At 32.3% G+C, this 12923-nt stretch overlaps 1 protein-coding gene across 1 annotated transcript in view; it reads right to left on the minus strand.

Annotated features, from left to right (window-relative positions):
- LOC127730966 (mitogen-activated protein kinase kinase kinase 20-like) overlaps positions 1-12923 on the minus strand; it is a 65071-nt gene that overhangs the window by 39887 nt on the left and 12261 nt on the right. The window contains exons 5-12 of the mRNA XM_052239602.1: positions 12808-12873; positions 10451-10479; positions 8960-9043; positions 6625-6678; positions 5652-5738; positions 5066-5195; positions 3939-3990; positions 479-614 (exon numbers count right to left, since the gene is read on the minus strand). Of these exons, the coding sequence (XP_052095562.1) occupies positions 479-614; positions 3939-3990; positions 5066-5195; positions 5652-5738; positions 6625-6678; positions 8960-9043; positions 10451-10479; positions 12808-12873 (638 nt within the window). The remainder of the gene's footprint in view (positions 1-478; positions 615-3938; positions 3991-5065; positions 5196-5651; positions 5739-6624; positions 6679-8959; positions 9044-10450; positions 10480-12807; positions 12874-12923) is intronic.

Here is a 12923-nt window from a genome sequence, read left to right on the forward strand (position 1 = left end):
ATGTGGTATGATTGCCAATGAGACAACTATCCACCAAAGTTCAAATGAAGTGGATGTTAGCAATTATAGGCAAAGTTTGTTTAGGGTTGTTCCTTAAAGGCATGTCCTTATTTTTTTTGGGGAAAGATAATCTGTACATCATCTACATTAAATCATTCCTCTAATGACCTGTATGTGTTTTTTCATAAAATAAAAGTATCTGAGACATTTAATTTTAGAGAAAATTTATGTTCATTTTGTTTTACCTGAATTTTCAATTATCTTGACTGTTCCATTATATCATATATGGTACCCAGGTAAAGCACTTAGAATTTCTCTTATACTTTCACTGTAAAAAAGCACCCTAAATCATAAATGAGATTATAAAGTACCTTCCCTGGTACTATGTATGCTTTAAAGGAACAAAAAAAAGTGAAAAGATTTTATATATATTTTTAAAATCCTTTTCCCCCCTGGTAAATTAACATAAAAGACTTACAACAACTTTAAACTGTTGCTCCAAACTCCTTTCTCTTTCTTTAAGTTTCATTTCTCTTTCTCGTAACTCCTGCTCTTTTGCTGTCAGATTTCTCTCTGCTCTCTTCAATCTTTCCAAAGTTGCCTGTATTTCTTTTCTATCAAAAATAAAAATAAAACAAGTATTCTGTGAGTATTGCCTGGCAATCCATAGTCCCCTACCGGTTAAAAATTCATTGTACTGGAACAAAATGCTCACTTGATCTACAACTTGTCATGGTGTAAACTATATAACAAATATCAAGTCAATATCTTCAAGCATGACGAAAAAAAATGTTGAAAATTTAATATTTGAGTCCAAGGACCATAACTCTGCACAAAATCATCAGACCAGAACAAAATTTGAACTTGATCTGTAATTTGTCATGATGAAACTATATAGCAATTATCAAATCAACACCTTCAAGCATGACGAAAAAAAGTGAGGAAAACTGATTATTGAGTGAATTTTTTAAGTCCAAGGACCATAACTCTGCACAAAATCATTAGACCGGATCAAATTTCGAATTTGATCTATAACTTGTCATGATAAAACTAAAAACCAATCATCAAATCAATATCTTCAAGCATGACAAAAAAAAGTGCGGGAAACTGATTATTTGAGTGAATTTTCTAAGTTCAAGGACCATAACTCTGCACAAAATCGTCAGACCAGAACAAAATTCGAACTTGATCTGTAACTTGTCATGATAAAACAATACAATAAATATCAAATCAATATCTTCAAGTACGAAGAAAAAAAGTGTGGAAAACTGATTTGGTGGACTGACGGATGGACAGACAGACAGACAGACAGAGTGCAAACCTTAAGTCCCCTTTGACTTCATTGGTAGGGGACTAATAAAACAATCTGAACTGTACACTAGCCTAAATCTGATCTCAACAAGGAATATTTTATTTTGTTTTAAGCAAAATTAAACAGATCTGTACAGACTAGAATAATTTGATACTCTATTTCATATCTTGTCTCTAATTTATATAGAATTGCAAAGTTAATGTCTAGCAAAAGAAAAAGTTCCCATTAAAAAATTCCTCCCAATTGTAAATCGATCCAAAAATAAACAAGAAATGATTGTAACAGGATGCTGTTACGAAGTCTCCCAAACGAAGCTCCCATAATTCGTAATTCACAGGGTCGCCTGACATTGGACAAAGTCCAGTGAAAATTGGTTTGGTCCAGTAAAGTTATATGCATTAGTGATGCCTAGGGACTAACCCTGTATATCATTCAAATCATCTTGGCATGACAAACCAGAATATATATGGTTTAGGGGTGGGGATCTGGACCATTTACAAGATACTAGAACATTGGGGGTGGGGGGGGGACCCTTGGGGACTGACCCTATATGTCATTCAACTGTTCGAGACATGACGAACAGGAATATATATGGTTTAGGGGTGGGGATCTCGACCATTTACAAGATATTAGAACTTTCTCAAATGGCAGGGGGTCGGGATGACCCCTGGGGAATAACCCTGTATATCATTCAAACCATCTTGGTATGACAAATCAGAATATATATGGTTTAGGGGTGGGGATCTCGACCACTTACAGGATATTAGATTTTTCTTAAATGGCAGGGGGTGGGGGTGACCCCTGGGGGCTAACCCTGTATTTCATTTGATGTGCTTTATCATGACAAACCAGAATATATATGGTTTAGGGGTGGGGATCTTGACCATTTACAAGATATTAGAACTTTCTCAAATGGCAGGGGGTAAGGATGACCCCTGGGGAATAACCCTGTGTATCATTCAAACCATCTTGGTATGACAAATCAGAATATATATGGTTTAGGGGTGGGGATATTGACCACTTACAAGATATTTTAGAACTTTCTTAAATGGCAGGGGGTGGGGGTGACCCCGGGGACTAACCCTGTTTTTCATTTGATGTGCTTTATCATGACAAACCAGAATATATATGGTTTAGGGGTGGGGATCTCGACCATTTACAAGATATTAGAACTTTCTCAAATGGCAGGGGGTTGGGATGACCCCTGGGGACTAACCCTGTATATCATTCAAACCATCTTAGCATGACAAACCAGAATAAATATGGTTTAGGGGTGGGGATCTCGACCATTTACAAGATATTAGAACTTTCTTAAATGGCAGGGGGTGGGGGTGACCCCTGGGGACTAACCCTGTATTTCATTTAATGTGCTTTATCATTTAGAACATTTTCAATTAAAAAGATTGTGTCTATCACAAACGGTTTTCAATTTATAATCATTTGAAAATTTTAAAAAATAAAATCCCATAGGGTTCTATAGTAAAACCCTCCTTTCTTTTTGCCCCTCAAAGTACCCCTTTATAAACCCCATTGCACAAACAAAACCCTGATTGCACCACTAGACATGTTAGTCTAACATATTTTGAAACCTTAAGTTAATCTGACAAGCGGTTTTGGAGAACGGGTGCGGACAAGTTCAAATTTAAAAGCGGCGGAAGAAGAAGAAGAAGAAGAATAATAAGAACTGAGCAAAACCAATAAGTCTTCCCAAACGAAGTTTGGGAGACTTAATTATTTGGGAAAACTACAAAAATCACTATGAAAATCAAAGTGCTTATAAGCACTGAAGGGTCAAGATTGCATCAATTTACCAACTAAGAATTAAACATTGAATTGTATTTAGCATTGGAAGACAACATATCATCCCTTGGCCATAATTCAACTAGTTATGGACAAAGAAAGATAACTCAAAAAGTTGGGGTTAATTACTTCAACTTCATCAAATATTACCTTGATCAAAAACTTTAACCTGAAGCGGGACAGACGGACGAACGAATGAACGGACAGTCGGACGCACGAACGGACACACAGACCGAAAAACATAATGCCCCTAAGTGGGCATAAAAATCCTTTATTACGAAAATATCTAGTGATATATATAATACAGTTCCTAAAGCTAACAATAATCATATTATTGCTTACAAAACTCATTTTTTTTTTTTGATTGTCTGGAATCCCTTTTTAAGTGGTCTATTAATAGATCACTATTTTCCTTTCATAAATATGTGATAAACTGGCCCTCCATACATATTTACTGCACATCAGCGGATTTACCGGATAAACACATTTCCGATAAAAACACAGATGACCCACTTGTTTAGTTGATTTCTAATTTTATTTCAGATATATTGGGGGAAATGAGATAAAATACTCAAAATTGATTTGTCAGTGAATTGATTTATATTAAATTTCATACAATTTGTATATAATTAAGCAGAAATACATACGATCAAAGCCTTATGTGGGCGGATTTAACGGACTGCATCATATACTTAATGATTGTATATGAAACAACTTTTGACTTTGTAATAGAAATTATAGAAATCATTTCAAGTATCATTCTATCAATGATGGTGATAAATAGACAGTACAATGTTACCAGACATTTGACTCAATGACAACTTACTTCCAATCTTCTCTGTGCTGTAGAAATGAGTTGGTCTGGTCAGGTATACAATCTTTTAGAAGAAAAAAATGTAGTTGAAATTAATAATGAAATCATACAAAGTTATATTTTATTGTGGATCACTTAGTATTAAAGATAAGAAATCTGATATACAGATGCATATAAGTCAATAAAGTATAAGTATATAAAGGGAGGTAGAAATGTGTTCATCCTGGAACTATTTACCAACATCATCAGCCTACAGATAAAAAGGATATGATTATGCAACTTTTTTGCCCCATGAATTCAAAATTCCAAATGTATTATATATTTAACAAATTATATCCAGACATTAGTCTGTGAGAAGTAAGGCCTTCAAACTTCTTGTATTTCACACAAAAACTTCCAAAAAAGTCTCATATTGAGATCTTGTTATCAATATTTAGATAAGAGCCTAGGCTTCATCAAAAACATGTTTTGCTACATGATGTCTTATACAAAGATGTTAGTGAGTGTAAAATATCTTTTTGGGCAAGATCTTGGCTCATTATAAATTTTATCAAACTATGTGTAAGATGGACTTTTTAGGTCAAATTTATCAATTTCAACATGTTTATGACTTTAAGTGATATCACAGCTAAATTTTCTAACCTGAAGTGTCCAAGATATATGATACAATTCATTTATGCATATATATATCTATCATTAGAACTAACATGCTTTTTGAAGATCGAAGAATTTTACCAATTTTTCAATTTCAGGGGTCAAATAATAACTCTTATCCTACCTTTTCTGTATTTAAACTATGCATTTACAAAAAGAAACATTGTATGTACACCTTTCACATGTATTCATTGTTAGATGAATTTCTCATTGATGTTTTTAATCAATAGTATCTCAATATTTAGGAAAAGTCCATTAAAATGAATATGGGAGGGTAGGAAGGGAATTCCAAAACCATAATACAACCACCATGCTTCCCTTGAGTAAATTTGAATATAAAATGACAACCAATAATGACACAAAACCCATGTCTAAACATAAAAATCCTTCATACCCTCCCACATTCATTTCAATGGAATATCTCTTGATATTTTGCTATTAAACATTGATCCATTCTAAGACTTTCACAACAAAAAAATACAAACCATCATGTGATATAGTATGTAGCTTGGTTAGTATATCTCTGAATGAGGGACGTTTCTTTGGCTCCAGCTCCCAACACTGCCTCATCAGATGGGAAAAACATGCAGGACAAGTACTTGGTATTGTTAATCTCTGAAATTAGGAAAGGTCAAAGTTTATTTAATAAAACACTATACCTGTTGGCAAAAAAAAAAAATACAATACTCTATCAATACTCTTTGTAATATTTATTTCACCCAGTATTTCTCAACAGGCATAGATTTTATTAGATATTTCTTTCGAGATGAAGATCTCTGTAGTCTCAAAAGTCAGCTTTTGGCCGGGTAACCATGTTTGTTATCCAATTGGAAACAAAGTAACAAAGATTGGTACATAGTCACGATAGAAAATTGCAGTGTTTACAATGGATGACAGAAGGACAATAGTCACCATGGATAGCAAGTGATCAAACACATCAAAAACACATCTTTCTCTTCTATCTAAGAACTTGTCATAACATTATATTTAATCACTATTCACAGAAGGCAACAGATGATCTAAACTTCATATACATAAATTGAAGACCCAACAACAAACTTGAATACTTACCTCCCCTCTTTCTACAACTAGCCATGCGACCTGGAATCCTTCTATACCTTTGAATGGCACCTCATGTGTCAATAACTCCCACAAGACCTGAAAAAAATAACATGACAAATGTTTATATGCATGTCTACATCACAACAGACTTCAGTGCTTGCTTAAAAAATATAGATATAATTTATATACAGGCTGCAACCCCAGATACCATCTTGATAATGATTCAGGTGTGAGCTTTTCCATTATTTGCTGAAGGGTTTCAAGCAACCTTTAATAATATATACAATCGATTACAGGGATTGCCAAAAATATTGAGCAGTACAACATGTTCAAGATGTGAGTAAGCACTACAATTCTTTGACAATTTGGTGATTATCTAAGTTTTTTTTTTCTTTTGATGTATAGCCGACTCATGTCCTAACTTTCCAAAATAATCTAAATAATGAATTGTGTTTGAATTATTTTTTGTCAATGTTCACTGTCAAGATCAGATGTCATTTTGTAATTTACAATTTTTTGTTATAAATTCATTAAGATGTGCCAAGTTATCTGTTGCTGACATCAGCAGTCAGAGAATGAGCTATTTTCTCTTTTTTTTTTTTTTTAACAATTAAACAAAACTTTATTGCACAACTGCTGTTTTAAATTAAATTCAGATTACAGCGTTATTCTGAATACCCCTGTGATTAGTTACTAAACTTCCAGGGAATAAAAGTTCAGCAAACAAATACGAATGTTAATTTTACAATTTATTACAATATTTCATTCCTAAACATTGTTAATATATTTCTAAGTTGGTGTCACATGTTTACGGATCAAAATCATTCCACTCACCGGGTTTGACTGGTTTTTCTTGAATCGATTTTTAATCATTGACCTTTAGACCCAATAAAATTTTGAACAGGCGTATGAAACCGTTAGAAAAGCACATGGTTTTTGTTAACTTTTCCTCCTTGTAACTAAGAGTACTCTAGGAACTTACCACACCGTATGACCAAGTATCACAGGACTCTGAAACAGGATGACTTTGTATAACCTGCAATAACAACAAAATCTCTTGTTTCATATTTAGATTACAAATCCATTAACATAGCAATAATTGGTTTCATTAGTCATATCAAAAGATACATTTATGCATATGGCGTTTTGTAAATTAAAATGAGGTACAATAAAAGACAGCAAAAATCAGTCAAACCAAGCAATTAAATGTAAAATGTAGACAGATGCAGTGTTCTCCCCAGGCCCTTAAAGGACCGCGGGCCCGCGATGTATAATTTTTCACCGTGGTGGTATCGTTCTTACCGCGATGTATAATTTTTCTCCGTGGTGCTAAAATTTTCAGTTAAAAAATCTTAAATCGGTAAAGTTTTAAACGACTTGTTAAATCTTTTCCGTGCGGTATAAAATTCCAGGTGAAATTTGACCAGTTCAAACCAGTTCAACACGGATTATTTACACCACGTGATTGATTTACCTTTATGAGGTTAACCTTTGTTGATTGGATTTAATCGATGTAATTAACACTTTTTACATGATTCTTTTGTGTTTTAATTTAGAGATCATAACTTTATGATCAAAGATAACTATTTTAAGGCTTCACTCACCACCTGACAAGTCGGCAAATACTTTGTACACAAACCGTGTTGACCCGCTAGTTGTACACACGACGGTACATTATAAAGTTAGCTCAATACTTATATTATAGTTTTATATGTCTCTGATTAAACCATGGACAAAATTATCTTTAATTATGACATAGTTATTGCATGATATTCCGGTTTCAAACTGTCAACAAGTAATTCAAAGGGGAAGGATCAAATTACCCAGTTAGTTCACGTAGAATATTCAAGATTATTTACAATTAACTGCAATCTATTCTATTTTACAAATAAAATGCATGACTGTACCTTCAAACTGGATATATATATCCATATGATCATTAATGAATAACAGAAGTGATCTTGCAATTTTAATCCATAAGCACATGTTAAATCTATTTATATCTACTTCCTGTCATTTAGGCGGGAAAATAGGGAGACTTTGTTGTTGACATTGAATATGTTACTTTAAGGAAGTTCGCTACTCAGTTTCAAAATAACAAGCTTTTCATAACACTAGTATATATTGATAGGGGATTAGTAAAGGAACCAAATGAGCGGAAACAAAATATAGGTCCGTGTGCTCGTTTTCAAGATATAAGCCATTGAAATTTTGGCGGGAAAATGTTCTCTCTTGTTTTTTCATAGCTTTATCATTGACGAGTATAAGTTCACAAAAACTATTAAAAAATAACAAAGATTTTATAAGACTTTTACAGATGGCTTATAGTTATACATGTAAAAGAGTTATAAAAAGAAAAATGGGGGTTAGTGGGCAAAAATTTTTAAGGCATTCAAATGGATAAAACCAGAGGATTCCGAAAATCTGACAAAAAATCCAAAACATGCCAAGCGAACATCCTTAAGATCTATAGACCTAAGATAAATTTATAGATTTAGGAATTCTTTTTAAATGGATCATGATAAATCAAGATTTAGATTTCAGTGCAGTATTAAGTCTGTATCTATGTTTGATTATCACCAAAGACAAGAAAGGTTAATATTTACATGTTCATGAAATCTATAGCAAAATGTTTTAAAATTTATGAAAAATTTCTTTTAAAATTTAAGATAGAAACTGGTTCAAATTTATACACAACTTTGTACCTTTTGTTCTTGTTAATTTTATATCTCCCTTATGACAAGAATCCTATCACATACAACAACTTTCTTTCTAAGGTTTTTAAATTGAACATTTTTGTTCTCTTTTGAATCTGGGAACAGAATATCTAACAATATATATGTTCCTGTTTGAATGATATTTTATTTTTATTGATCATGGATTTTATAAAAGATTTAATTACTTTAAATTTAGATGAATATTATGTAATGAATCATGTTTAATTTATTTTTAAAAAATATTAAAAGTATACAAACTGTTTATTGATCTTTTTAACCAATAATATTCTGACATTACACAGTACCACAGTATTAAAACTAAACAAGAGACATAAAAACTGCAGTAACTAGAAATGTAGCAACGCCACGCGACACAACTGATTGTATGAATCATTTTACCAAGCTGTTCACACGCGTTACCCTGGTGCTATTCAAAAATCCTAGGGAGAACACTGAGATGGCAAACAAAACATCGAAAATTTAATTTTTCAACATATAGTGTGGTTTCATTATTATTTAGGAGATACCATTATTTAGGAGATACCATTTTTTGGCAGATTTTGATGAGGGTAAAGGTTAACAATGAATGACAAAACTAACCTCTGGGGCCATCCATGGAAACGTTCCAGCAAGAGACATCTTAGTTGTACTACCCATAAACTTTGATGCTCCAAAATCACAGATCTAAACAAGAACAAAATATATACCATAATAGTTATATTTATTCACAAAAATAATAAGAAATAAATTAGTAAATGGTTACCATACTTTTCAATTTTCAAATTTATAACTATTTCATATTATAGAATGTACCATATTCAAAAGGAGAAGGTATGATAAGGCCATCTTTTTGACCCTTTGAATTTGAAAATCAAAAAGTATAAAATATCTATCATACAAAACCCCACACTTCAGATGTTCACAAGACATTAGGGGGTCATCTAATTGTGCCTTACATATTTTCTTTATTTTAACACACCACTGAAAACAATGCCAAAATAGCTTCATTGTGTTTAATATTTCCTGAGCCCAGCAATACCAAGACATTTTGCTACAACATATCATGCAAAGATGTTTCTGTGTAAATTATATTTTGGGTAAGGCCTTGGTTCATATTTAATTTTGCCAAAACTATGAATAAAATGGCCATCATTGTTCAAATATGTCCATCATGTCCATGTTTATGATTCCACAATGCCATCACAATGCAATCACAACTGACATTTATATGCTAACATATCCAGATCATAACATCAATAAAGCTAAGATACACTACGGTATTTCAAGGACCAGATAATGGCCCTCATCAGATCTCCTCCTTTATACTTAACTGTTGTAGCATTAGTATCTTTCTAGTAATAATTTTCTACTGTTTATAATATCAGCACAAAAATACATTTATACAATGGCATATGTCCATGATTGCTGGTCATTTAAAATAGAACTTGGTGTTTTTTAGTTCAAAATGAATATTGGTACTGATTTTAAAGTTCCAGCACATAAAGTGAAATAAAGAAATGGAGTAACCAAAAGTAACGGCTATTTCTATTCCTCATCTTTGCTTAATATTTAAGTCATGGTGACCTTCTTACTTAGTTACTGTAAAGAAATAGACCAATTAAAAATATATTATTACATTGGTTGCAATGAATACCATGATTTCTCAGTGAAATTAAAACCAATAATTTCGCATGTGAAATAAATCTGATAATTTCTCTCCACTGACTTCATACAACAATAAGTGTTGTCAAAACGTTGTGAATGACATTGCATCAATACAACTGAGAATGCGTGGAAAAGATATAGTTTCTTTCATTTTTTCCATTAAAAAGGTCCATGGTCAATGTAATAAAAAGAATAACTAATCCATGAATTAAAATATCGAAAAATATTCAACTCGTGACCGAACTACACTGATAACTAACTATAAATATGGCATTTAGAAACTCTTATGTCTGCATGCAATGAAGACGATTATGAAGTATGTCTTTTCAACTGGCCAGTTTTTCAGGTTAAATAGACTTTTTCAGACAGTGCACAATTTATTTGATCATCAGTAAAGTGTTACCATTATAGTCAAATGTTTCTTACCTTGCAGATCATATCATGGGAAATAACAACTACAAAATAAAGTCAAGTTATGTACACACCTTAATAAATCTGAAAATCTATTTATAGACAAGTGTATCTCACTGTTAATACAGCTATATATTCTTTATACCAATCTCTCTTTTTATAAATAATTTCAGTTATATTTAACTCCTAATGATACAGGTAACTAACTTAATTACGAAAGTTTATTAAATATACGATATCTGTACAATGTGTCTTTTGTACATTCTGCAAAATCGAGAAGAAATGCCATGTGATTACAAGAAAATGAACTATCCTATAATTCCAAAACAACTGCAGAAGATACATAAACACTACTTTAACCCTGCCACATATTATTGTGTCTGCCCCATGTCATGACCTCATCTGTGATTGTCTTGTGTCATCTTAATGTTATTTTGTTATTTGGAGAATTTGGGGTTAATGGCAGATGTTAATTATTGGTTTTTAGAATTTAGAAGATTTAAAGCTTGACATATTGTATAGAGATTTGTCTATTTTTGAAGACTTTATGTTGCCCTCTACATGGCTTTTGTTTATTTGTGTCATTGGATTGCTGTCTCATGAAAGTATATAATACACATGACCTAATATTCATATACAGAAAGAGGCCATTTAAAATAATTAAATGATACTTTTTGTATTTTTATTGGGGTGTAGAAGCGTCGACCAAAAAACATTGTGTAAGAAGTGTGGAAGCACTCATTCAAAAAAATGTGTGTAAATGCAACGCTTTTACATCCTATAAAATTACATTAAACTGCTTCGCCGAGCGCAGCTGGATACGAGCGCAGAGGACCAACCCTGAACAATTGGGGCAAAAATGGACACAATATTCAAGCTTGATACAGGTCTGAATTTGGATTGTAATTAAATATTTGACACATTATAGGTTTCTGACACAGAATAAATGTAGTCAAAGAACTTGAAATTGGTTATATGATTTGAATTTATATCAATTGAAGATTTCTTGATGTTGTGCAATACACTGTGCCCCCCCCCCCACTTTCCAAAAAAATAATATTTGAAGAAATTTTCTTTTTGTAAAATGTGGTACAAGTTAAGAGACATCCATACACTTAAACACAAGTTATTGTCTGACAACTAGAAAAATGCTTGTTTTAGACCCTTTTTGGCCCCTTATTCCTAAACGGTTTAGGCAATTACCCCCATATGAATCCCAACCTTCTACTTGTGGTATTGAACCTTCTGGTACAATTTCAGAGCAATCAAAATACTTATACACACGTTATTGTCCTGAAACTAGAAAAATGCTTGTTTTGGGCCCCTTTTTGGCCCCTAATTCCTAAACAGTTGGGACCATCACCCCCAAAAACTATCCCAACCTTCCTTTTGTTGTATTGAATCTTTTGCTTAAATTTCATAGAGATCCATACACTTAAACTAAAGTTATTGTCTGGAAACCAAATTTCTTCTGACGACGACGACTAAGACGTGATAGCTATATACGACCGCAACATTTTTTGTTTGCGGTCGTATAAAAGAAGCATTTAATTCTTATAACATTTTCATTCAAAAACCATGAAATTAAGAGTTAAAATATGCCTTTTGTTTTTAATATAACTTTTGGAATGCCTCGTCCAATCAAAATTATGGATTAGTATGATACTTCTATGTAATGTAATTATTATGTTACAACCCAGGATATATATGACCAGTACATACAATATAGCCTATATCACCCCCAGTTTTTGGTGGTGTTCGTGTTGCTTAGTCTTTAGTTTTCTATGTTGTGTCATCTATACTATTATTTGTCTGTTTGTCTTTTTATTTTTGGCCATGGCGTTGTCAGTTTGTTTTCGATCTATGAGTTTGACTATCCCTCTGGTATCTTTCTTCCCTCTACTATCTATATCCTCATGATGTTAAGTAGAATGACTTTTAAGGCCTTATTCATATATGAGGTTTAAAATAAACTTGGTTTAGGCTTAAATTCAGTTTAGTTAACCTAGGATTGGAGTTTTAAATGAACTGTATTCATATAGCATGCTTTTGTTCCTTTATTTCCCTAATTCTTGACTAGCACTTATTGTTCCTGCCCTTTCCACTGACCTGTGACTTTTGAGCAAAATAATGCTGAATTATACCATGATTTAAACCTGCTACTAGCAGGTCTAAATTAAACTGATATTATAAACTAGGTTTAACTTAACCACTTTTATGAAAACGGTTTAATTTTAAACTTAAGTTTAAATCATTTTTAACCTTTGGAGTTTAAATCATTTTTAAACTTTGTTTAAATTTAAACATACTTTATGAATACAGGCCTTAGAGGATAAAACCCACTTTCTAGCTTCATAGAAATCTATAGTTACCATTTTTGGACTTTAAATCTCTGTGTATTATTTTGGTTGGAGCTTCTTCATGTAAGTAATTCATGCCTAAAAAGAGTAAACATTTACAGTTAGTACCTATATAATAAAAATATATA

Source organism: Mytilus californianus, unplaced genomic scaffold (genome assembly GCF_021869535.1).
Source record: "Mytilus californianus isolate M0D057914Y unplaced genomic scaffold, xbMytCali1.0.p SCAF_2, whole genome shotgun sequence".
NCBI classification, from domain to species: Eukaryota; Metazoa; Mollusca; class Bivalvia; order Mytilida; family Mytilidae; genus Mytilus; species Mytilus californianus.